Genomic DNA, 26,924 nt, shown 5'->3' with positions numbered 1-26,924 from the left:
CATAGCATATTACTCTACTCACTGGCACCACAAAACCCACTACTCATTAGGACAGCAACATTCTAGGTAGGACCGAAGAATTAAATGTTAAAAATTTATATACATTGCAGTGATGTTACACTGGAACATTATTTTACTGTTAGAAATTAATAAGGCTATACTGTAAATGCTGGTTCAAACCAGACACTGAATTAATCTGTTCTCAATATCATGTATATTATACCTATAAAACATTACAATGCATTTCAAACATTGTGTCCTGGAACTTTTCCCACTTCATTAGAAAACTTTGCCTAACTTGTTCAACACTATCACTCAATAATGGCTACATAAGACCGACTCCATGGTTGACTCCATAGGATCCATTAGGAGTAGAGCCGAAATTAACAGGCGGAGCCATGCACTATGGTGCCTCCTCCACTCTGCCTGCTCATTCCACCTTTCACCCCTCCACTCATGGCGTGTTTTGGGTGTCCACTGAAATGGGGACAGCTGTACCTTGTCTCTCCTAACGAGACATTTGCATGTATTGGTTGCGCTGCATTGTGGCACTCAAGAGTTGATTTGGCCAGGCAAATGACAATTGTTTTCGCACTCTCTAAACATGTTCCCTTATCTGCCCAACTCAGTGAAACTTAAATAGCAGATGCTGAATGTAACAAACCAGTGTATCCACTTGAAACTCCGATTTCAAGCCTTGCCAAACAAAACACAAGGGACAGGTTTACTTAAAAATACAACAATTTATTACTCGTTAAGGCTCACGAAGGAATTTGGCTCAGCGAATTGCATTATTAAACCAAATACATGAATGCAATCACATTCACTTTGAACCATCTGAATTCATGGGCGAGAAGGTGGTGGTGGTGGTGGGGGGGTGTTGTGGCCCATGAAAATCTGCGAAAGCCTGTTCCCTTTAGCATCATGGTAGGATTAAAAAGCGATTCAGAAAAACATGTAAAAATAGCAACTGAACCTGAGAGCACAATGCAATCAAGCAAGACTAAGCGGGAAAAACAGCGAATCTGGTGCACTTTGAGTACCATAAAAACATCAATGCTACTCGCACGACTAGACTTGATTTCACCGCTCTAAAAAGTTCATGAGACTAAAATTAATCACAGAACTTACACAAGGTTTCAGCAGCGAGTCAACAGCAAGAGTGGCTGTGAAATCTTGCACCAAAATTATGAGAATTCAAACGGGTCAACGTTTCACCTGTACAAAAATACACTGAGCAAGTGATGGAGTATTATTCAGAGTGACGACCACTCACATGCACATGCTCTGTAAGTAACAGTCCTTTGTACACTAGGGGCATGTTCGAAACATTTCATTAATTGCAGTTCATTCAATGGCATTCTCATTAAAAACACCATTCACATGTGCAAGCAAATGACAATGCACATTGGTGCTGAACGAATCTGAAAACTTAGGCAGTTCATGTTGAATGCACGGAGGTAATGCTAGGCTTGTGCAGTTCAGCCATGCCACTGCTCGGAATTGCGTCGACTATCAAGGATGAGATTTTACATTTCGCGCGCAAAAAAAAAGTTACGTTTCTCGAAGACGTCGAATGCTTTTGCCTTGACACGAATTACAACTTGCCTTCCTCATGCGCTATGACATAAGGGAGAAGTGCATTCTGTAGCACACCCTGTACAATGATGATGCAGAGAAGGCAGCTTGCTTCCCACTTTTACCAAGGCAATTCAGTAAAGTGAAAGCTATGCTGCCAAAACTGTTGGGCTAACAATGTACAGAGAACGGAAGCCCACCAAAAATTACAGCCACAAAAATAACTAAGCCTCGGAGTACACTGTTAGCTGTGGAAACCTAAAACTTCAAAAAAAAAAAATCTTAATACATATTAATGAAATTAATAAAGCTTTGCAAATGGAGGAATTTGCAACATATTAGCAGCAAGATCAAGCACTAAACAACAAACATAGAAAGAATGAAGCAAGGAATAAACATAAAAAAAAGCAAGCATGCCTAGACAAGCTAGCTAGAGAAACACGAAATCCATCGCATAACTACTATTCTGCCTAGTAGTGCTGGTACCAGCAGCACCACAGATACAGGGCCTGAACAAGAACATTTTCACATTCCATTGCTCAATATTAAACAAGAATCAAGGAGTTGAAAAAGAACCGATCGGATAAAATACATCCTTAACCACGTCATTAATCTCGAAGCCTCAGCATTCCTGAAACATGGTAGCACAACTGCAGGATAACAGTAGTATTCACATACAGCACAAACCGCAAAGGTGAACCTTTCAGGACACCTCAAGATATGAAACCGGCACCGGGACTGCACATAATCATGCATAGAGTGATGTACAATTCTGTGACAATTTTGCAAGAAACATAGCTACATGCCCTGAAGTTTAGATGGGTGCAGTTTGCTAAAAGCTAGGAGTGCCAAATTCAGGCACAATGAAGTACAAGAGTAAATGCAACTGTCAGGATACTAAACAACCACTGCCGGTTCCCTCAGATACACATTTTATAGAGCAGGCATAAGCTGTATTTGCCTGTGCCGCATTCATTTAGCTTCACAGTTAGTTCTCTTTTTCACAATTTAATGCAAGTAACCAGCTAGTGTAGCACTTCCACATACTTCACTGTTCTAAATGTGCACGACAAGCAATAAAATAAAGCTCATGCAAGGAACACTTCTTTTTTCACCGAATCAGTAAACATACGGTGTAGTGCTTGTCCTGACTTATGGAAGACTTAGGCATCGGGTATGTACTGGCACGTCGCATCCAGCCAGGTCCCACTGTTGGAAATCATTTAAATGTACAGGGGGCCTGTACAATGCTTACAGAAAGGAATGTTTTAGCCTACAACAGTAGGCAAGAATATAGCTACAACGAAAAATGCTAGGGCAGTACTGATGCACACATCTATGTGGACAAAGCCACGCCCTAGTACATGTAATGACTGCCATGCAAGTAGCACAGTAGCACAGGTATGCTTTCGCATGTTCCTTCAGAGCTGCCGATTTGGTTCAACACCAAATGCTGCAAAAATTACACTCTGCACAACTGCAGTGCAGAGACTGACGATTTAAAAGTACAAGCACACACATGAAGAAAGCACTCTACACAACACCACTTGAATTTAAACGTGTCTCTGCTACTACTGCTGAACAACTTCCCCGACGACATCCAAGCCGCCTACTTTGAACTTTTCAGTTTAAAAACTGGCGCTTCTAGACCCGCAATGGCCGGCTCTGGTCCACAGAGAGTAGCGACTAGCTGCTGCAATGGCCCACCTTAACCCCAGTCTCAGACCAACAATGGCCCAGCCTTGGGATGTGCCCAAGCTTCACTTGTTACGCCAACGTTTCAGCACGCATTCAAGCCCGAAGTAGCCCCCCTAGGATCTGAGCATGCATGGCAATTCGACAAGCCAGAGGTAGCAGAACTGCTTACGCATGTCCACATGCGCAAAGCATTCAGATCAATGTGGATCAATGAGTCCAAGCGTGGAGACAGTAACTGAGCTGAGAATGCTAGAAAAGGTGACTCTCACGGAAGTGCTGCAGACCTGTTGTAAAGTCATGGGTGATGCTGAACTGGCAATGTGATGAATCAGGAAGAACAAAATTCACCGGTACTGCTGAAGTAAAGCAGCTGGTTGTCTGGAAGAACAACTGGCCACGTGAGCAAACTGGCCACGTGAGCCCCCTTTGGACATTTTGCAATAAACTGTGCACTGCCCGTGCCTTCATAACACACCACACGTAGAAAGCGTAAGCTACAGCACAGACTCAAACAACGAGTGGGTGTGGGCCATTGTTGCTCCTTCACTAGGCAGGTGCTGTGCCGCACCTGTCAAAGCTTGGCAGTGCTGTAGAAGGCAGGAAACTGTGGTATCACTGGCGCCTCTGTTGAAGTTGCACACAGAGTACAAGCAAACTGAGCTCGAGGAATGATAAACACGGGTTGAAACGTTCCCGCACTTCAGCACCCAGTTGTACAATATGCTGAACGGACACACCACCAGCAGCTGTGCTTCAACCGTCCCTACAGCCAGCTGGCGGTGGGTAAATGTTGCGGCGAGACATCAGTTGCTATGTTCGGGTGCTCTCTTGCACTATGCCTGCATGACGATGTGGTTGACTGTGACCAGCGTCACGCACGCCACTGCCCACACCAGCACAAAGACCAGCCAGGCCCCGTGACGGAACGGAGAGGCGTGCTGGTTCTTGACGCCGAGTCCCAGTGCCTCGAGCACTTGCTTGCGAGCACGGTGCACGAGCGCCACCGGTATAATGTACTGGATGAAGGCACCAGCGTAAGAGCCCGTGAAGCCCACCAGAAACTCCACGCTCTCCGTGGCCAGTGCAACAGCAATGGGCGGCAGCAGCGCCAGCAGCGGGAAGAAGAAGCGCTCGACAAGGAGCTGCACGAGAATGGAAAGGAGCATCAGTGAGAAGAAATTGACCATAGAGTCAACACCGTTTTTTTCCCCCACTTAATGTGTTCCCAGATAACATGATTTCCCAGCTACAACGTGTTTGCATCCCGACAAATTCAGGTTGTACGCTACATTTAGCAACACTGCACATGTGCAAGTGCACATGGGTGCACGCGACATGAAGAGCTGAAATGCAGTGACAGTCACCCGCTGTAATGGGTTCTCTGCAGTGCCTAGGCACAAAAGAGCAACCACTATAGAAAAAAGAAAGAAACTGCCTGCTAACATATAATCAGCATACTCTTGTGGGGATGCAACATGAAGAGAGACAGTGCGATTAAGCTGCTGCATTTACGGGCAACGGGGTGAACTATACTGAATGTGCTTGCACATTACCAGGCCAGTTATGAAAGTATGAGAAACGCAGCATGACAAAAAAAAAACGCTGCAACTGTCAGCCATCGCGGCGGCTTCCCCGCAGTGCACTCGCGCAAGGAGACGAAGCACCCAAAAATGATGAGGGGTCATGGCTACTTTCTCCACTGCCATCGACAGACCAGAGATGTTGCAAAGTTCCTTCAACGCTTAAGATAGCGCAAATGCAGACTGAATTCTGTGAGCACTAGAAAAAGAGCGGTTCAGACCTTGTGCAAAGAAATGCTAATGAATAATTTAATAAAGTGAAGTTATCAATAAATGTTTTTGTACCTCATTCAGCAGTTGCAGTCTTCGGAATTAGGCAGCTTGGATCAGACAGTTTTCCCACATTTTTTTTTTTAAAGAAACGTATGAACGAGGCTTCACTACTGTACAGAATGCCACCTGTGTGAAATTAGTTCAGCGTAGCCATAGGTGGCCAGGTCAGAGCTTTTCCACTGCGCTAAAATGTGCAGCTACTGCTCCCATCGCAGAAAGAGTCGCTCCTTATTACGCACGCAAGGAATACTGCAGGCAGAAGAGCAGGTGCTTAAAGGGGCGCAGAGGAATTTTCGTTGTCAGTAAAAATTGATACCACAGCTCTCTGTGGCTATGTTGATTTTTCTCTGGCATACACAAAAAAAAAATAATCTGGGCAGCACTGCAGTTTGCAGTAAAAACACGCTGGTGGTGGCAGTACCTGTATTTCATTTTTTGGGGGGGGAAGGGGGGAATTTTTTCTTTTTGGGGCAAGCTAGCTCAACGCTACGACGAACTATCTAAACGCTAGTTTGTTGGAGCGGATAGTGTCTTATTGTATCTGAGTGCACAGGCATAGTGTTCTTCACTTGCCAGAGCCGCCGTTCGTTGTAACGTGTGTGTGTGTGTAGGTGCATTACCAGCTTGTATTGCGACTAGCAGAGCACAGCATAGCATGGTTAGAACCACTGAGACAGTCCCTCTATTGTAGCACTGCGGAGCTCAGATGCCATTCGGGATCGTGCTAGTGGGAGCATTGCCTGAACTGTGGTTTGGCCGCATTTGTTTTCTTGTTCACGTTGGTGCTCTTTTGTTAGCCTATAATAAACTGTGCTGTGTTACTTGTGGGGTGATGCCATGGCTCAAGAACCTCCCTTAAAGGGACACTGAGGAGAACCCTATCAAAATTTTTTTGTTAGCAATATCTGATAGTTCGGCATTTCATGGCTTTGTTGACGCTTGTCCGGGAGCGAAAGATGCATTTATTTCAAAGAAATTTGGATTCGAAGTTGAAAAATTTTTTCCCGCCGCTCCGATTCAAACTTGAGAACTCTTATGACGACACGGAGAACTCTTATGACGACACAGAACGGAGTGCCGTGGAACGTGACGTAAACGCAGACTCCGTGATTTCTGGGTGGTAGCGGTGCGGTGCGCTACCTTCCTTTGCAAGCCTCAGAGATTCGTGACATCCATGAAGTAAGGAAAATTCCTCCATAGTGGCGCCTCTTGTCCTAGGAAGTCATCACGCTTGTACTTGCAAGATTGGCCTGTGGCGGCGATACCTGTATTTTGGTTCTTGCTATTTTCTACATTACAAGAGCTTTGTTTTCAGGAAGAGTGGCGTTTTTGTGATCAGGAGCTGGTATTCTATGGATACAAGCCAACTTCAATTTCTCCTCAGTGTCCCTTTAAGAGGGAGGTTCACTCAACTTTATGAAAGCTCCAACTTCAGTGAAATTACTTCAATTTCTCCTCAGTGTCCCTTTAAGAGGGAGGTTCACTGAACTTTATGAAAGCTCCAACTTCAGTGAAATTGGCTTCTTTGTCATGAAACCATGGTAATCTATCAGTACAGGCCAACTCCAACATGCTCATTATGAAAAATCCAGGCGCTAACAAACAGACACAGAGGGGACACAGCGCTTACTCGCAACTACAAGAATATTTATTCAGACGCTTCTATATATACTAAAAAACCCAAACAAACCCAGAGTAATCAAGCGCCCCATGCCGATCGATGTGCAAAAAAAGATTAACACGTGGTTTTCAATCGCTCTTTCAAAAAACTCTCTACCAGACCAGCCAACTGAAGGGTCACTAACACATGTATGCCCCATTTCTGCGATATGATAGGCTTCAACTATCTCCCACGTTACACGATCTCGGTGACGAAAAAGAACACACGTTTTGGAAAAGAGGGGAGAACATTGCTTCTTCATTGTCGTAACTGCAGCAAGCGCAAGAAGAATATTGTTTGAAGTGCCACCTTTTTCCATATCTCCGGCATGCTCCATCAGCCGCAATTCCAACATCGACCACTCTGGCCTATGTACACTTTTCCACACAACAGGGAGATTTTGTACACTGTGCCCACTTTGCACGCGACGTACGGTGATATATGTCTGACAGCACATCCTCTTTTTTTTTTTTCTTTGCGCCCTGCTCCGCCTTAGCTTCAATCGCAGGGCATAACACTGACAGTTTTTTTGGGAGCCGAAGACATGACACGAATGCCATACCTGCCATCAACTTTCTTAATCTTGTGTGAAAGTCGATGCACATACGGTACTACCACGGGTTTGCTGTGTTCTTTTTTGTCACTTTTCCAGGCCCTTTACCCAGCAAATAACCTTCTCGCTGGCTGTGCCGATCACGTGACCTGGATATCCACTGTTAATCAGTCTTTCCACCTGATAATAGACACTTTCCTTGATGTAATGGTGGAAAGACTTTGATGCAGCTGACCTTAACCACGAGACCTCTCTCATGATGCTCTCGGTGGCCCCTTAGGGAGCATTTACTTGTGCTTCTGGCATAGACAAAAAAAAAACCTGGCAGTGCAGCAAGTGATAAGCACGGCCAGTGGTTGTCCAGTTAAATCATGCAAGTGATCATCACACAGGCAGATCCTTGTGGTCTGAGAGAATGCAGAGAAAATGCAGCACCATAGGTGTTTGATGTACTATGCATATCGCCTTGTCAAGTGCTCCACTGCCTTTTGAGATGTGCACCTTCGTCCCAGAAGCACCCTGCTTTTGCACCACTGTCGTGTTTCATTACCACTGTTCATGGTTTCATATTAGCTGGCGTCTTATTTCCAAGTAAGCGGCTAGGTGCTTTTGTGCCTAAATGGGGGTACAGTGACCTCTTGTGTTCACACTAGCCCCGCCTGTGTACAAACTCCGAGACGGACTGTCCGCTTCCCTTTCTAGACACTGGCCTGTGGGTGAATGTGACCCCCTCACGGTGGGATGAAGTCAAGACCCCTTGTGCAATTGGCGCAAAATTAACGCAACGACAATGCAATTTTGTGAAACGCAAAATAGCAGAAAGAAGAGGAACAGACAAGACACACGTGTCACGGCACTGACTGTGGGCCTACCTGTTGGCAACTCTGTGATGGTGCACCATTCTGAATGGAGCTGCTGCGGGGTCGCGACCCGGGTTGGCTCGAGGATGCCGCTGGCTCCTCGCGGAGGAACAGGGAGCGAAGGTTGTTACGGAGCGTGATGGCGATGATGGGGAAGTTTGTGCTGAGTGTGAACACCGGGAAGAGAGACAGGAAGTACTGGAGCACCGGGATGTGTGGGATGATGGAACCGCCCGTGCCACTGTTGGGCTGCACGAGAATAGAAAGGAAACACAGTGAGCCAGTGCAGAAGCTACAGGGATCGCTGTACCTCAATGTTAGAGAGACAGTGTACCAACATTTTTTTGAAGCGAATAGCTTCACTACGCTAGCCAACACTGCGCCTCACGCAAGCCGGCATATGTCGGAGCACAAGTGACGTCGCGCACGGCGCAGGTGGCCACTGCCGCGCGCTATGCGTCATCGTTAGACGTTCGTCGCAAGCGCGTGTTTTGAAGTGAAAAGCTTCACCACGCGGGTCAGAGCCGAGCTTCGCGTGAGCTGAACTGGCAAGTTATGCGCATGCGCGAAAATAAGTGACGTCACGCGCCGCGCAGGTGGTCGTTCCTCGCCGCCACCGCCGACTCCGTCGCCTGACCTTTCGGCGCAGCCGCACGCTACTGCACATGTACGTCATGTGCATGCGTAAGGAGGCTATATAATGCACTTGCCAGAGAATAGCGTGCGCACTCGACATGAAAGGTAAGGAGAGTGCGGCTGCTGCTAGACTACACAGAAAATCTGAGAAACTAAATTCGTCCAATCCAGAAGTACTCGCTAGGGAGTTGGCTGCACTACAGCAAAAAAAATGATAAAGTTAAAGCTAAACGTGCAGCCAAAACGCCTTAACAACGGGAAATGCGCCTTGCATAACTGAAGCTTTTTGCTTGTATATCTAGGCTTAACCAGAGCTAAGCTACTGCCGATTTTTTTTTGTGACAATCAAAAGTCCCTTGCCCAAATGAACAAATATCTGAGGTCGTATTCTGTAACAATCCATTTGCTTTCTATTCCATTTGGTCCCCTGCCATTGGCTGCTGCTTTCATTGCCGTAAGACATTAGAGCAGATGTCATGCAGATTGTGCCAGAAACATGCTCCCGATACCACATGCTTGCATAAACATGTCTCGAGCCCATGACACACTGGCTGACCGGCGCCGACACCCACGGGTGACAAAGCACTACAGATTTCTTTCTAAGCAAGAAGAAAATGGTGAACACTTTGATGCCCAGTCTTTCTGGGCTGGAATGAAAAAAGTGACCCCAACACTCTCTTCCATTGCAGTTATTATGGGTACCATGCATCAACCAAGAGCCAGTCTTTGAAGATAAGAGTTGATGCCGAGTTACAAACCACACGCTCAATTTTACAAGACAGATCTGCAGCATGCAAGGTTTATGCTAAAAAAAAAATAAGCTGGCACATCCCTTTCAAGAGTCGTATGCTTCCTGTGGGATTACGTGTCCGTGGAATTCAGAATTTTCCACTGCAGACAGTATGGGGCCTTAAATATATTGACACAAGGCGACATAGTCAGACTAGTTGGCGAGTTGCAACGTTTTAGCATAGCATGGTGCAAATGTCAGTTCTAGCCCAACTTTCTTTGTCGATCCAAAAATTCCTGCCAAAAAGAGTTCTGCCCCCAATGTTATCATAGGGAAAGATTTACAAGACTACGGCAATATTTTTATACTCGTCTTCAGCAGTAGACTGTAGCATCATGCAACCAGTAACACAACAATAATAAAAAATCTCTCCAAACTTTTCATCCTCTTTTAAGGCATGGAAGTCTGAGCAGAGCCATAGTGGCGGCAGCACCAAAAAAAAAAAAAAAAACCAGCAGAGCTATAGTAGGATACAAATTTAAAAATACAGTTGAGAACAATGAGTCATAATCAGTGGAGTCTGATTATGCAGCAGTGAACAAAATAGCAGCAGTGAACAAAAGCAGTTTTTGAATGTTTGATAGTATGAAAAAAGCCAGCGGCATCAAAATTCTACCTCTTTTTAGGTAACAAGAAAAGCTTTAACAACAGTGCACTTTTTGTCATGGAGAAATTCCATTTGGTAGCCTTGACTGTGGGCGGAGATGCACTGCAGACTCAAGTTGTATCCGACTATGGGGGACAGGACAAGACTGACGCAATGTCCCACTGAGCCATCCCCCATCTCCCATGCATTTCCATGTGGCTACCACCAGAGCAATTTGCCAATCAGCCGAAGTTTACTCTGGTTACTCAGGGCAGCAGTACCAATGCCTAACCTTAGCCTAGCCATGCTGCTCATGTGCTCATGACAGATAGAGATATCATATGATGGTGACACAAGAAATGATGATGACAATGTCGCTGACCTTCAAAAAAATCATCTTTCCACAGTTGCAGCTGTACGAGGGCATTCTGAATTCTCATGCATAAGCTTGTTCCACTGGCAAGCTTTGAAGTGCCTCTGGTTACGTAGCAAACACAAAGCAATATGGATATTCAGTGTTGAGTTTTTTGAAATGCAGTTTCTGCAATGACCTCATTGTTTTGTCTCATTACTTCATGCTTTACAAGTTCCACATATAGCATCTTTCTCGTATCGCTCTCCGTTCCCAGTGAATTCATCTGTAGCTATGGTGCTTAACACGCGTGACTAAGGGTTACGCTGCACGATTACAAATGCCAAGTAAATGGGCAAATGAGGCAATTAACGAAACGCCACAAGTGACATGAAGTGAACAGCACAGCACAGATGACACAAAATACTGAGAAATAGAGGACAAGTGCCAAATTCTTGGCCACTGCCTCTACAGCGCACTTTTCACAATGCAGTATATGCCATCAACTGGCCTCAGCTGCTACCCTAGTGAGTGAGCCACGTCAGCCAGCAGGGGTGTGAGCCCATAAATGGGATCATGCGAGTCTAGTCAGCGGGTGAGAGTAGGTGAGTGGAGGCAGGACCTGGAAGTTGAGGGTGTACATGTCGTGCAGCTCGGGGAAGGTGAAGATGCCCGTGAAGCTGAGCAGGGTGTAGAAGCCCAGGATGATCAGGTAGTCGGCAGCCAGCAGGGGAAACAAGTGACGCTTCTCCCGCCAGGGGGTCACCAGCGAAGGCAGCGAGTGGTGGCACATGAACGAGTAGACGCACACCCCAAACAGGCTGGGCAACCCCGTGGGCACGGCCATGGCCGGGTGGCCCTGGCCTTTGCCCTGACCCAGGGCCAGGGCACACAGTAGAATCATAGACAGGAACGCTGTTGTTAGACAAGCAGAGGGACAATGGCATTTTTAGCACTCTGAAACCCCGCAATGTCAGGAAAAGGAGAGAGAATTTTAAAGCGGTTAAAAATAACAATTGAAACTAACTGACGCCTTCCACCCAAGAAAATGGCACCTTCACTAAGACTTCCATGTGGATGGTGTTCAACTAGGCAAAAAAATTAGATGTAGACAGAGCTGGGATAAGCCCAATATTGATATATGTATATACAAAAAGGAAAAAAGCACAGTGCTACTACGACTGGTGAATTCCTAGCCAAACACTAGCACGTTTCCCAGGCGAAACGGAGACCAAACCGATAAGAGATATTCGCAGCGGATTTAGACAGCCAAGAAGGTGGCAACACACTGAGCTTTTTATGTCTGACAGATAGTGAAGAGAACTTGAGTACAGTATCTCTTTGAGCTGAGCACTGTACGTGCATACTTACAAAAAATACAGCTGTCAAGAAGAATGAGAAAGAAATCAGATTTAAAAAATGCCCAACAGACAGCCATCCACTCCAGTAGACTGCAGTTCTCAATGCCAGGAACAAAGATCATGAAGCACCGCAGATGAGCTCTCGGAATAAGTGAACTAAAGGAAGCAGCTTCCGCTACGGAAGACACTCCACCTCGTACACCCCTGCGTGATGGACAAAGCGAGGTGTCCACTGAGCTAGTCAGTGCCAGTTTGCATGGGAACTTCTAATGGCACTCGAACTCAACAAGGTCTTCATCCTGCCTGAATGCTTTACTCGTTCAATGTGCTGAGCCTATGTTGCGGTGCTTCGGAAATTAAAGCAAACGCTCACAATGAACCGGAAGTATAGACAATATAAAGCAGTCCATCCCACTCACAGGCAACTAAAATGATGGACTTCGTGCTTGATAACTGACCGAAGGAGGTGACAACAAGAACTCACCAATCCACCGCATCAGGGTTGTAAATATCTGCAAGTACTTTGTCTTCTGCACGTTGAAGAAGGTGAATGGACCAACGAGGCACAGGAATCCCAACTAAAAAAAAAAAAAAAGAACAGTGAAAGAAAAATTGCAAGAGAGTAGTGACCAGAAGAGGTGACAGGCATTTCAAGCACACCTTGTGAACTACAGTACAAGGTGGGTTACAATGTGGCAAGCTGCAAAAGTGAAGGGCACCTTTGGCAATGATATTCACCAACCATAAAAGTCAGGCTCAATTGTCCCACCCCATCAAAGTACAGGTCCCTGCACAATGAAAGGGACCAACCAGATTGCACAAAAAGATGAACTGGTTGATTACTTCTCTGCCACAGTTGAAAAACAATTGTCGGATGTCGCACACCAAGAGCAGAACTATGAGAACAGGAAAAAGTGTGCTTGGCAAAAAAATTTTGGAGTAGTCATTCATGGAATGCTCGAACTGATGTACTGGTCCCTCTAATATGAAAGGGAACAAACGGCTTCAAGAATGGAACAGCTCTACACAAGGAGTGGAGAATAAGAAGATTGAATGACATAAGCAGCCTTATAGAAAAAAAAAAAAAATCCTATAAAGTGAAACGGCTGGATACAAGAAAAATTACCAAAAAGTAGTTTTTAACTTCAACGCTGAGCAAAACATAGCATAAAAAAAGATCAAGACGAAGCCAGATTCCCTGGGTGTACATTATTCTGCAAACATTGGCCTTCTTTTCCTTCCATTTTTTTTTCGGGGGGGGGGGGGGGGGCTCTATTTTTTCCAACTCATGGAGCCGACACACCAATTAGTGCAATGGATTTTCTAATGTCAGTCCTACCCAGCATCCGGCAGAGGGGCTATGAAGCAATGAAGCAATGCAAACTCAACGTCTTTCCAGGCTGCTACTAAGTTTCTCTCACTCTCTCCAATTTCTCACTTGGGTGTTGGTGAGCAGACCAAGGGTAGGGAAATGAAGGGCTCGTTATGGCATACGCACGAAGGAAGCCAACAGTCGTAGAAAGGAAGGAAAGCACAGGGGAATATTTGAATTTTTTTTGTGTGTTAATCAGTGGGAAATTATTAGTGAAATTATTTTATGGCTGAAAGATACTCGACTAGAAAGTAGAAAAAACAAATACATGCTGACGGTGGGATCGAAACCCACAAACTTCAAATTTCGCGTACGGTGGTACTGTACCAACCGAGCTCTGGCAACGGCTGTCCAATCTCCTACTTTTGGGGGATTTTGTGTTGAGTGTACCTTAAACTTGAGTGTTCGCCCGCGCCACCCTCGTGGTTAATCCCACCGCCTCCTACATAAATAGGCCATATTGTAGACGGCATTGCACTGCATGGCAGCAACCTGACAGCAGTTTCATAGAGCAGGACAGACAGGAAATAAAGAAAAGGAACGGACAATTCTAAATGACAAAAAGAAAACATCGCAGGGAGAGGATGCAAGAGGAAAACTATGCAGTGTCTTGTACATGGGCTGTTTTTCTCAAAATGCCCTTGCACCAACTTGCCCAACTCCACATTTTTATGAAATTGAATATTTAATGGATGCCAGATCTGTGCAGACTGGTTAACCGATATACTCTGTTAGTGCCTTTTCAGGCCAATACTGTTCACATGCCTCCTGTGAGGCTTGTGTCAAAGTACACAGCAGAAGGAGAATGCTTCTGCTTCAGACAGAGAGAATGACTGGAAGAAAAAAAGAGGTACCAGAAATATCCGGTAGGCACTGCCGCGACTGATGGTCGAATTCTGCCAGCACGGCATGTCGCTGGGGAGGGTGGCATTGGAGTTATTGACAGGGATAGTGGAATTGTCGACCGGTGTCAATGGCACCTGGCTGCAAAGTGGACAGAAAGAAAAAACAATTTAGTGACATGTCTCGTTACCAGTGGTCCCCCCCCCCCCCCCCCCCCCCAATAGGTACCCACTAACCCAGTACTATGCAAGTGACAAAGAAGTACAGAGTCCCGAGAGATAATTTTCCTGGCTATCGGAACCGAGTTTTGCACACAAGTTCAGATTTCATCCTCGCCCACCTTCAGAAAGCTTTTCCCTTCGCAAACAAATTTAATTGAAATACACTTATCAACAATTTTTCAGGATGCTCTATATAATCCTGTTCAGAATAACAACTACTGCCAGGTACTGTAAATGACCTATTTTTGTGAGAGTTCAGTATTTCAGGAAAGTGGAGGAAATGGAAGTTTTCAAATATTTTGCAAGTACGAAACTTCACGAAGCTGATGTGCCCTGCCTCTTAGTTCTCCCTTCGTTCCCCATGGTCTGCAAACCTCCCAATGCTGCAAAGACAGGTAGTGCATGGCGCATGATGTCCCAATCATAAAGACCTCATCTTAGCAGGGATTCATTCAGCAGTAGGCCAAGAAAGAAAACGGTCATGGATGGCATTGCTCCTCAAACATATTTTTGGAAATAATTAGAACTCCTACCGAAATTTAGAGCCTAAGCCAGGATATTTCAGAAGATCGCGTTTGTTCGTAAACTAACATCATGCACCTTGGCGAATCTAGCACCTTCCAGCATATGACTCACAATGCCATCAAAAACTGCGAGCTTGTCGCTCAGTTCTAGACATGTTACTGGGAGGAGAGACAGAGAAACAAAGATACAAAAATCAACTGAACAGAAACTCAAATGACAGGTTAGGAAGATCGTAATCTTCCATTTCAGCTCTCAGCCATGAACAATGAAAGAGTCGTTTCTAGGAACAACTGCGTTTTCTCTTCACGGAGACAACCTGCCAGCGGGGAGTCCCCACCGTACTTCCCGTTTCTAGCAGTAGACAGGAAACAACGTGCCAATCTCAGAGGCGTTTATTTTATTATTTTTTTTTTTTTGCCAAATTACAAGCTGCCATTTTGCCAAAACCATCCGTGGGGTCTATCTTTCCCCGAGCTGCAGGCAATTCGCAAAAACATGAAAGTTTAGGTCTTTGCGAAAATTAGGGCTTTGCAGTATCCATAGCCAAAAATAATGCATGAAGCTACACCTTGTGAAGAAAGCAATACTCAGTCAACAGACACTATGCACGGAAAGCGTTGTCCAAACTGGAATGGTCCTGTAGCATTTTTGCAGTACCTTTCGCTAGTGTCTAAGCGTACTTCAGGAAGGAATGTTGCAACCATGCAACAATTTGAATCCTCTTCATGAGCCGCTGTTGAGCCAAAGCCATAAATTTTATTTTCCACAATGTACATCATGCTGCGCCATAAAGATGAGGTATTGCAACAACCTGCTAGAGATTAATTCCGCATGAGCCCTGAAAACTTTGGCTGGCTTGTCAGCCTAGAGAGTTTCCATGTTGAATTGATCTGATAAAGCTAAAACCTTCAGTACATGTGACGCTACAGGTTGCACAAGTTAGTTCAACTGTGCAATGCTGTGTGTTGTGCAAGGAAAAAAGTACCAAGACCTCACCATGCAACGTCACGGATAGACTTTGCAACGGCTGCCCCATATATGGCCAGATCCCCATAGAGGTACACGGCTATGCAGATGTAGAAGAGATTCACACCCACTGCAGAAAAAAATGGGGGGGGGGGGGGGGGAGGGGGGGGGGGAGACAAACAAAAAAACTTGAAATACTAAGATGTTAAGGTGTCAATGAGACAAGCAAGGACGGAATTCCTGGTTTTCTACAGTGCGGTGGCAAAAGGGAACTTGCTTAAACACTCAATGTATTCACTAACGCTTCGAAAAAGGGCTAAACCACGGGACAAAGCTGACAAGAGACAGCGTATTTACTTGAATGTGGCATGACCACATTTTTAAAGAGAGGGTTGCTCGGAGCAGGAAAAAAAAACTCAAATCATTCAATGACACTGGATCATTTATATGAGAGTTCCCCACTTCTATTAACACTTACAAGCACCTATGTCATATTCTAGCACATGTGCTACACTGACGCTGTAAAGGTTGTCTTTGTAGCTCAGTTCGCAATGCTTACATTTGCTGAAAAAGAGAGAGGCCATCTTGCCCTGCATAGAGTAAAACAAAACAAAAAATTAGTTCGAAAACCCCATGCACCAAAGACTCGGAGAAACAATGCGAGGAGAAAGAAGCCTACCAGCTCGAAGCGTTCCGTGATGGCAAAGTAGTTGACATGCGAAGACTCTGCCATCCTCTCTGCCGCACCTGGAAGGCAAGGAAAAGAGTGAGGGAGAGAGAGAATTGGCAGAGAACTGTGGAAAGAGGGCACGCTCACATGAACAAAAGGGGAGGCTCTCCAATGCACAGGAATCACGACGGAGATTCAACTACCTGACTGACTAGACCAAAGGTCACCATAAGGGGAAACTGACACGACAGGGATTTATACTTGGTTGATTTGCTGCAGCCAGTTACCTCAGAGTTACTTTGGCTTAAGCATTAGATGCATGCGAGTAATACGTTAAAATCTGCACGCATCTACATGACCCCCTCGCCCGAAATTTTTTTTAAAGCAAGGCTTGCTGGCAGTTTTGGCAAGCTGACCTTGTTGCGGCTACTTAACAATTGTGCAAGTACACATGATCCCCGTCTTTTCTTACATAAATTGTGGCATAAAAAGGAACCAGTGCTGCATTGCATCACTAGTGGGCAGCTGTGGATTTTTCGGTCATCCATACACAACTGGCTGCGTTGCTCAACATAGATTATATTGGGACTAAAGAAGGAAATAAGAAAAATGTGTCTCGGCCCGCACCACTAAGTGTAACGGACTTGTGTTACTCAACATATATATATGGACATAAATTATGGTGAGGCATAAAAAAAAAGAAAAAAAAGAGCCTCTGCCTGCGCCACCGTGTTACTCAACAGTAAGAAGTCACCCTCTGAGGAAATGAAAGAGGCAAAAACGACTCAACTGCTCAGAAGAAGGGGCACCCGTTCATCTTCATCGACGCACTTGGATATGATGTCATCCGTCTTGAGCTCGTTCTGGGGGTAGAACAAGGAGAGAAAGAGAACTGAAGCACAGTTTCAAGCGAGCGGTGCCAGCTAGTTTACGTGAACAGTTATGAACAGTCTAAGCTGACCCGTGTTCAGTTAAAAGTTGAGATCATCGGTTTGGACTCTATACCCTGGCCTCCCTTTTCTTTCCCTTGAGATGTCCTAGAATATAATACGCAAAGGCATTATGCTACCCAGGAGAGAGACCCGTTTTTTTTTATTAACTGCGCCCAACTGCTTTGCTCTGTTTTCTGGCTGTACCTCAAGGAAGGATTAAAAGCAGTCACGAGCCCGTTCTTGACCATTGCAGGGCAGGAAGGCCCCTCTCAATGCTAACGAGCTACCCACATCCTACACTGACAGGGTCATCTTATGCCTGCAAATATGCTAAGCTCATCACTTCACCTAACCCTTTGCTTTCTCCCACTTTTCTATCCTTTCACCCAAAACTAACTCTTTCAGACCACTAGTTAACAGTTCTCCACACTGCTACGAAAACCTTGTCTTAATCGCGAAGGCATTATGATCCATTTGATTTATAACTAAATTTGAAAAAAAAAAAAAACATGACACTAAATGTGTCATTACGGCTCAACAGAGAAAGAACACGTAGCAGGGAAAAAACGAGCACGGTCACGGTCTTGAGCACCAGAACCAAACAGCCCAGGCAGAGACAGAAAGGAGACAATGATCCTGGCCACGGGACATGGGTCTGAAGGGAAGATCTGTCAACAGCACAGAGGACGCAATGGCGCTGTGGCCGCTGCCACTGCATCAGCAGGCCCCCCAAAGAGAGAAGCAGAGATGGCCGGTCCGCCACCGGGTGTTTTCGAGTGGAAGGTCATGCGCCCGCTACTCACACAGTTACCCGCTCGATCTGAATGGCCAGATAGTTTCGCTTTGACAGTTTGCCCTTGAGGGCCGCCGAGCGACCTACAAGCTGCACAGTAGGCCATGTGCTGCACTTGAGGCACTTATCACACCCCGTGGCACAGTACTGAAAAGAAGGCACACAATTCGCAGTGCAAAGCGCGGCATTAGCAGGTCTCTGGCGACAGGCATCACTTTATACCACATAAATGCAGTGTCTGCAATTACACCTCTTGCCAACGAAAGAGTGCATGGACAATTGCTACGCTAGAAGGAAGCCCTAGCTCAGGTGCACTGCAGAACGTAAAAAATAAAAAGGCTGCCATTGGGCACCCACTTCACTTATCGGGATAAAATTTGTCTCTTTTGAAAATGTTTTATGAATCAGCAGACCCAAAACTGTTTTATGCATTCTCTTTACATTCTTTTGTAAAAAGTTTCTAAAGGACACACAACTTAAAAACTTGTTTTTACAGCTAGTTCTGCAGCAACAGAGAGAAAAAAAAAGATCAGTTTGCCTTATGAGAAATGAACTGCACTGGCACTAACTACCAAATGACCTGCATTTCAACAAAACAAAACATGCATCACTGCATAGTGCATGCACACCTCTTTACGTAGCAAAAGGCAGCAGCTAATAAAAACGGACTTTACTATGGAAATTTCTGCAGTTCAGGTAACAACACTACCTTCAGCCAAGTGATAGGGGCAGGTGAATGCAACAAGACCCTCACGGCCTTATCTGAAGGCCTCTACTATCTCTGTAACCCTTCCCTCTTTTGCTTAACCCCGCTTGGCCTCAAGGCCTCCCCGTGCAATGAAGCGAATTCCTCTTCTTCCTTGTAGCACATCTTATCAGGACAAGCGGATTTATCGACAGAAAAAAAAGTAAACGTGTCATCCTCTCATGCCATCTGTGGGCTCATCCAGGTGCCGTTTGGTTTTAAGTAGTGATGCACACGTACAAGTCTGTACGTTGTAACTTGCGCCGGCAAAGTAAAAAGTCTCTCCAATGAGCTCCAATGCCGAATTCATGCTAAAAACCTAATGTCTCTGTTCCAAAGGTCCTTCTACATATAGTTGCATCCAGCATCAGTGCTTCAACCGTTCACCACTGTACCATATACTGTAAGTTTAGCTAAAAAATTGCCCCCCGGGGATAAGAACGCACAGCGCCATTTTACCGTTTCCCAAAGCAACCATACTACGCGCCCCCGGAAGCATCATTAATCAGAAACTTAAGCACAAGAAAAAAAAAATTAGCTGCGGTTCAACTACTGCAAATCTGAAAACTAATTACAGCTGCAGGACCTGTGCAGCACTAGCCTGCCGAGACTGCGAAGATTAGTTGCAGCAAGCACAACTAAGGGAAAGTGCCTAAAATATGCTGACCAGGCATGAAAGGATGTGTGTGAGCGTATTGTATGTGTGCAGCAGAACAGATGATAGCCCCCCTGTTTTCATCAACATGCACAGATGTGCACAAATGTCCCTTTCTCTCACATGCGCACATGGACGCACTTGTAAGCAATGCGACGCACGACTAGGGAAGGATTCAAGCAGAGATAATCCTTACGCAGTGACCCTCTCTGCAGGAGGCCATCATGTCAAAGGCACACCACAGCAGTGGGTGCCAACATAAATATATTCATCTTAAAGCAGCGCGACACACAGGACGAAGTGGAAGAAACAGGAGACGACACAAATGCTGTGCCGTTTCATCTACATGGTCCTGTGTATCGCGCTGCTTTACGATAAATCCGTTCCAACTTGCCCAGTTTTCTGTTCTCGTTAATATATACATCTCTGATGAGGGTATGTGTTGTATTCAAGGGGATAGTAGTAAAAACAATGCCATAAATTGTACTGTCATGCTCAAAATGTATGGCGAGAGCCCAGATCTCAAAGCAGTGCAAGACCAGTGTGCTAGAAATTGATGCAGCTAGGAGTCGATGTACAAATATCCAGGGTGCTGTGTTCTATGCAAGCTTGGTACAATGTGTAGGACTGAAAAAGGAAAAAAAAAAATTCAATCTCGGCCTTGACGTTTCAGTCACAGTCTCAGCTTCACTTTTTCGTGTACTGTGGGGCCACTAGGGGACACGAGGTGTGCCTGCCATAGTCGAGGGCTCCGATTAACTCGGACCCCGTAGGTTCTTAAATGCGCACAGAGGTGTCAGTGGACAGCATTCCTACAAACTCAAAAGACTTTTTAAAACATGCCAGACAAGGTAGGTGCCTTCGGTGTGCAAAGGAAATCTTAGTTTTATTTCATAGGGAAGCTGCGGGGTTTGTATCTGCATATTGCAAACGGTTTAGCCATCAACATCACCGTAATATATGTCGCCATTAGTTAGTTTAGTCCCCGAGACGGCTGGCTGTTAATGTAGAGCTATGCAGCTTTTCAGACTAGCCCGAGAACCATGCAATTAGGAGACAAACCACCACCCCTTTAATGGTAATGGCAGCATTCACATTATCGCCTAACAGTTCACCTACTTGCATATAAATTTTGCCCACGTAGAATGCGACATGCTGAAACATTAAGCGTGCAAGAGTCGCAATCCAAGTTGGATGTGGGGGTTTCTCACCACCATGTCTTCCTGCTTGGCCTGAGTGATTGTGCTCTCTTCCTCGTCGACCACTCGCTTGTAGTGCTGCAGAGTCTTCCAGTGAACAAGCGCGTTGGCCGACGCCATGGCCTCGATGACAAACGTCGTTGTCAAGTAGCTGAAAAAAAAAAATGCAGAAAAACAACTAATCATGCAGCACAAAAAGCATTCCCCCCACAGTTCTCTTAAATATGCTACAAAGAATATCCACGTTTGCACTGGAAATTACTGCTGTATTATCGACATGCAACTTAGCTACTGCCCCTTAAGCGAGAGTTGACAAGATGTTTGCTAACAGTTTGACAAAACAAGAACGGTCTTATTACCTGCAAACATCACTTGTCAGCACTTCAGTTAGAACTATCGAAAACTAAACGACTCCACGCACATGCACAAGTGCATGAAAAGACACTATGCAGTGCAAATGCGAACAAAATGCCAATGTCTGCCCCTAGTGTTGCAAGTGTGGGTATTGTTTGCGAATGCCATATAATAAAGCAATAATGTCATAATTCAGCCGCAGCTGTCCCCCTCAAAGCTTAACCATGCTCTACAGCAGGATGATTCCACCAGGGACCCAGCGAATATACAGCTTAATGATTTGTTTCCGTTCAATCTTACCATTTCCCGAGATCAGCATGCCTCTCAGCTATGCAACTGGCTAGTTGTCATGCATTCCGTTTAGTGCTGGCTTAATGATAAAATATTTTCACTGGCTGATGACAGTAGCACCCCCCCCCCCCCCCCCCCCCCCATTTACATAACAGAAAAACAACCTTCCTGTCACTACAACTGCCTCCACTTGGATATATAAAAAAATAGTTTCAACAATTCACCCTAAGTAGTTCAAGCACTCCTATTGCGAGCGGAAACAAACTTACTTTTTTTTTTACTGAATGTGAAACAGTGCTTAGACAGTTTATTTTAATCACAATGTACAATGTCAAGAACAGAAGCAAAAATACCAAGCAAAGGAAAAAAAAGGGGGAACGCGAGCAACAAAGGCCAATGCAAAAGGAGAAATACTTTTGCGCACTGTCAAGAGGAGAAGGTGGGCAGAGTAGCCAAAGAGAGACCCACCTCATGAAGGCGAGCACGATGACAATGATAAGACTGAGAACCCAGCCAGCATCCTTGAACGCTGCGGGCATTGTGAGGGCCCCTGTGCCCACTATCAGGTTGAATATGTAGACCAACCCCACCTGAGAAGAAAGAACGATGACGATGATGAGTGAATCACGTGGCGGGAAAATTTTGACATACAATTTTCTCAACAACAAATGAGTCTTTCACAGCAGGATGAGCACAATACATATACCAAGAAAGAACAACTGGATTAAATTTTGATGAGCACAAAAAAAAAAAATGGATAGAAATGTCCTCTATGGACCCCCCCCCCCCTCCCTTTCTTTTGAAAGTTAAAACTAACTTTCGTGGGTTCTCTCTAATCAAATTATGAAATTCATTGTCGTATAGTATGTTTGAAAACTTTGCCCTCATTTAACTTTTTATTCTTTGTTTATCATGGTATTGTTCCAATCCACATTATATCTATTTGGACTTTGCTCTGTCCTTGCAGTCTTCAATAATTAGTATGACGATGATGTGTGTGTGTGCGTTATTTTTTGATGAAATTCTGTAGTGTTTTATGCTATTATATTGGTAACTAAAATTTATGCACTGATGTACAAGCGGCCTCATTTTTTTTTAGTTTTATTGTAGGAGGTTCCCAGTACAGTACTCAACTTTAGGACCTCTTTCTGTATTCTTTTACTAGTAAGTTTTGCATATATTTTTGAATAAACTCTGAAACTGAAAGAAAAAGGAATCAATGGGCTGCTATGTCAGCCAGCACCATGCCCTCTGAAATATAAAATACTCTCCGTCTCATTTGCTGAACACAATTAAAGTGGTGGCAGTCAGTCGCCTCATTAGGGCTGGATATGAGAGCTCTGTCACAGAATCCCATTGGGTCCATCTCCCCAATCGATCTCTGAGGAAAGTGAACTTTCCAAGATATCGTGTGTAGCCTGTTCTACCTCTCTTAAGTGAAGCAGACCACTTGTTAGCAGTGGCATGTTGCGCATGTTTTGGAGGGGATGCCAAAGTCAAGTGCTCAGACTTAATTTTGCACCCAATTGGTGCGTTTCAACGTGCACAACACTATGAGCACAGGAGCTTTTTTTTTGTCCTTCTCCTGCATAGAAATTCAACAAATGCAGCGAGGATGTCAATCCGTCACAGCTAGATCGCAAACTACATGGCTGCACTGGAATGCCACCAGATACAGCGCAAAACTTTAAACGGCTTAAATCAACTGCAGTGATGCATGCCTTGTAAATTATGAACTAACCGAACGACGACTTGATGGGTGGTCAGGGCCTTGCAGAAAAAGAAAAGTTTAGGTATTTGCGTGTTATGGTTTGTCTCTGGTTTAGGCTTGTGCATTTCGCCCAGCTAGGCACAATTGCCATACCAGCCTACGAACAAGCATTGCATTCTACAAGGTGGCAACAAGCGTAACTTCTAAAACAACTCAGGTTGCATTTTATTTTTAGATTTAAGGAATGACAAGTGAAAGACTATATATCTTACAAGCTTGTCTTATCACAAAACACAATGTGGATGATGACTGCATGCAATGAGCTCAGCCTGTCAAACCACCAAGGCATTAGGGCACAAACCAAGAATGATCTGTGCTAGCAAAGCACTTGTCACCTGTAGAGCACATGTGGAATGCCACTGCAGGGCATAGGGATGACCACTTGAATAATATGTGGTGTAAAACAATTGCCATGGCTGTGGCAGGTATTGCAGAAGGCTTGCAAGAGATAAGGGGCCACAGACAGTGGCGTTTGCACAATACAAAGTCCTTGACTGTGCAACGGAGATTACGAGGGTTACACAGGAATGCTGAAGCCAGGCATACTTTTGAGCTACAGGAAGCAACAGCTCTACATGACTACCACAGCAGGTGCACGTTATCCAGCCAGGAGGAGTACAAAAGATTTGGCTGGTTAGCAACAGATGCTTTGTTGCACATGTTGACTAACATTTAAAGGGGATAAAAAAAAAGGTCCATGTGCAAAGCCAACGAAGCTACGAAACATGATGGCTAGGCTTAGCCTGAGCCATGCAGAGCCCTTTAATGAGCACAGTAATGTCAGTACATGAACATTTTCATTTTGCCTCTGCTAAAAATGGAGCTTTACCAGCATCAGATTACCAGGTTTGTATCCACAAGTTACAGCTCAGGAACACAACCTTACTGCAACTGTGTCACCATGGCACCCACAGAGACAAAGCGAGGCCATACATCACGAACAGCAGCCATGATCTGTGTAAGCCAAGCTTTTAGGAGAGACGATTCCTTGTTAGATGTATGCATTTTGCACGAGGAGAATGGAAATGAACAAAGAAACACAAACAACATGTACAGTGCACAAAAACCTGGCGTTTATGTTCCTTTATCTGTCCTCATTTCCTCTGCATAAGATACACTTGTTTCAGTCTTAAAAGTGTACAAGATAGGTGCAATCAAGAATGAAACAACTAGTCCAGGCCAAAGTATTACTCTCCCATCTGCGAGTGGAATAAAACTCATTTACTTGGCAACCCCCACCGTTTTCCTGGCTGTTCTTGAAACCAAACAGTCCGACTGTTTAAATGCACAAGCTGCACCAAACATGAAATGCTGTCCATTCCTACAGCTCCTCCAATGACGGACACCATGTTACGTTTTTACCGTACATCGTAAACTTATCTCACACCACACAACTTTGCACCAAGTGTACTTTGTTTATCGTGATGGACGCCAGCACAAAATGAGGTGCAGAGAGCACATAGGCATGGAATGTTGAAGAGGCGTACCTCAGAAGTAGCTGTTAAGCAAAACAGCATGAAGTCAAATAAAGTTTAAAAAAATTGTAAACCTAGACGAACAAAAGACATGCACATGTGCTAGTATCACCAATAACTTGTAGTGCTTGTGTGTGTATGTGCACACATCTTTTTTTTGCAGTGTATGCTATGCTTTTTTACACATGCGTCAAGTTCTAGAAGTGTATGTGTTGACCTGACAGAGAGAAATTTACAAATCTTTGGAGGGTTTAGGTTCTGGCGGCAGCGAACTACTTATTTCGCAGCACTAAAGGACAAAGCTTGCAAGAAAGCAATGTCACGCAGGCTGACAGGCACAAAGACAGTCACACAATTAGGAAAGTACATGTTGCAAGAAGAAGCAGCACATCTCAATCAATCTGGAGAAATGACATTTGTCGTTGCTGCAAGAGCAGATAAATCAACCTAACATAATGAACAGGACTACGACTATATCTGCCACTTATCAGGCATGCCAAATCCCCACAGACAAACGACAATGGATAACGTATGGCCCAAAGAAAAGATTAAGGTTGGCAAACAAATACCTGCTAAGATAGAGAGTGAGAGAGAGAAAGGAAAAGCATTCTTAGTGGCTTGCTCTGCCAGCTGTGATAGGCAAAAAGCTAGACCAACTGTATTTTCAAATGAAATGGTTTGGTTTATAGGGGTTTAACGTCCCGAAGCGACTCAGTCTATGAGAGACGCCGTAATGAAGGGCTCCGGAAATTTTGACCACCTGCGGCTCTTTAACGTGCACCGACATCATACAGTACACGGGGCTCTAGAATCAGATGAAATGGGCAATCAGGTCAACACCATTGGCAGTGTAGAAGAGGATCCTCTTACATCAGTATATGGTTATGGGCGGTCGTCCTAAATGCAGGCTTATATAGCCCCATCATAAGTAATGGTACAAGTCTAGACTAAGTTTACCAGGGCAGATATATGTGCTAGAGTTGGGAAATGGTGCGCCAATGATTAACTGCAAGTAACAATGCAGAGAAATTTAAGGACAACGACGTTGAGCAGGACGCCAGATTCAATATTTTCCCAAATACTTTCGCAACCTAACCGAACCGAAGTATTCAAAGTGCATAATAAAAAGGCTATTGCTAAGAAGAATCGGCTGCTGTACAATGCTGCCGCATTCGGCCCAAATCCAGCCTCTTGTATCAAAGCGCCAAGAGTACTGATAACTAGGTCCTAAAAGCATGCATACTATGCATGACGTCCAACGTCCACTCGGGCCTCGGAAAGCACAGCGAAAAGAAATCGCCTTGACAACGAGATGCGCTTCACTAAACGCGTTTTAATGATGCACGATGAAATGTGGGCGGCATACATGCGCGCTGCAGCTTCGTTAAGAAACCAGCCGACATAAAACTGCGGCCCATTTGCAGGGTCGTCTGGTACTCAGCACAACAACATGCAGCTGCTGCGGTCGCCAGCTGTTTAGCGGAATGAAGCTCAGCGGTCGTGAAACAAAAACACGTAAATGAAGCAAATGCCACCGCAGGCATTCACCACAAGCAGTAAAGGCTCGCATGTAACACGTCATGTTCACCCAAACCGCTTCTGCAAAACAATCTCTGCGCGACACAGAGGCCGAAATGAGCGTTCTGCTATGGAAATATTCTTCAAGCTGGCACTGGCACAAGACTACGGGGCAGCAAGCACGCTGGCGAAAATAAGAAAGCCAAAAAAACCCGCAAACAAGCTGGTTTCAAGTCGGGGCACTGAACGATCAAAAAGAGCGGCTCACCAATGGTGAAATGCTGTCCGATGTATCCAACGAGTCGCCTGCCATTTTGCTTTGGCTTAGAGGTGTTAACTGTGTGCTTGAAGATTAGGAGTAGTTACTGACGCGAGTATTAATAAAAACAACGAGAACTAAGGCGACTACGCGTTGCTAGCATCTCAAACCACAACCCCCCACACACACCAGCTGAGCACGCTGGCGACGGCAGCACACCGCAGCGGCTATTTAAGCAACTCAAGCTCTTGTTATCAGGCTTCTTATCATTTCCTTATCATGTTTAAAATTTTCAAGTTTTTTGTAAAAACAGTGAAAATTATTAGTAAGCTTATGGTATGATATGTATGGGATGTTAAGAGATGTCTATGTATCCGGCTTGATATCAGCCGCTCCGGCATCCGCCGG

At 45.0% G+C, this 26,924-nt stretch overlaps 1 protein-coding gene across 1 annotated transcript; it reads right to left on the bottom strand.

The window, feature by feature from the left end:
• Nucleotides 1–723: 723 nt before the first annotated feature.
• LOC144101191 (transmembrane protein 104) lies at nucleotides 724–26,736 on the bottom strand. Its single transcript, XM_077634261.1, has 12 exons — nucleotides 26,526–26,736; nucleotides 21,962–22,083; nucleotides 20,861–20,999; nucleotides 17,315–17,387; nucleotides 16,534–16,601; nucleotides 16,414–16,444; nucleotides 15,885–15,984; nucleotides 14,154–14,283; nucleotides 12,412–12,505; nucleotides 11,189–11,481; nucleotides 8,215–8,451; nucleotides 724–4,418 (listed from the first exon to the last, which is right to left on the bottom strand). Exons 1-12 carry the CDS (start codon nucleotides 26,568–26,570, stop codon nucleotides 4,110–4,112), a joined length of 1,641 nt encoding a protein of 546 aa, XP_077490387.1. The 5' UTR covers nucleotides 26,571–26,736; the 3' UTR covers nucleotides 724–4,109.
• Nucleotides 26,737–26,924: the final 188 nt, after the last annotated feature.

This window comes from Amblyomma americanum, chromosome 8, assembly GCF_052857255.1.
Source record: "Amblyomma americanum isolate KBUSLIRL-KWMA chromosome 8, ASM5285725v1, whole genome shotgun sequence".
Lineage (NCBI taxonomy): Eukaryota > Metazoa > Arthropoda > Arachnida > Ixodida > Ixodidae > Amblyomma > Amblyomma americanum.
The sequence above is the reverse complement of the archived record's forward strand: the minus strand, read 5'-3'. Positions and strand labels throughout refer to the sequence as shown.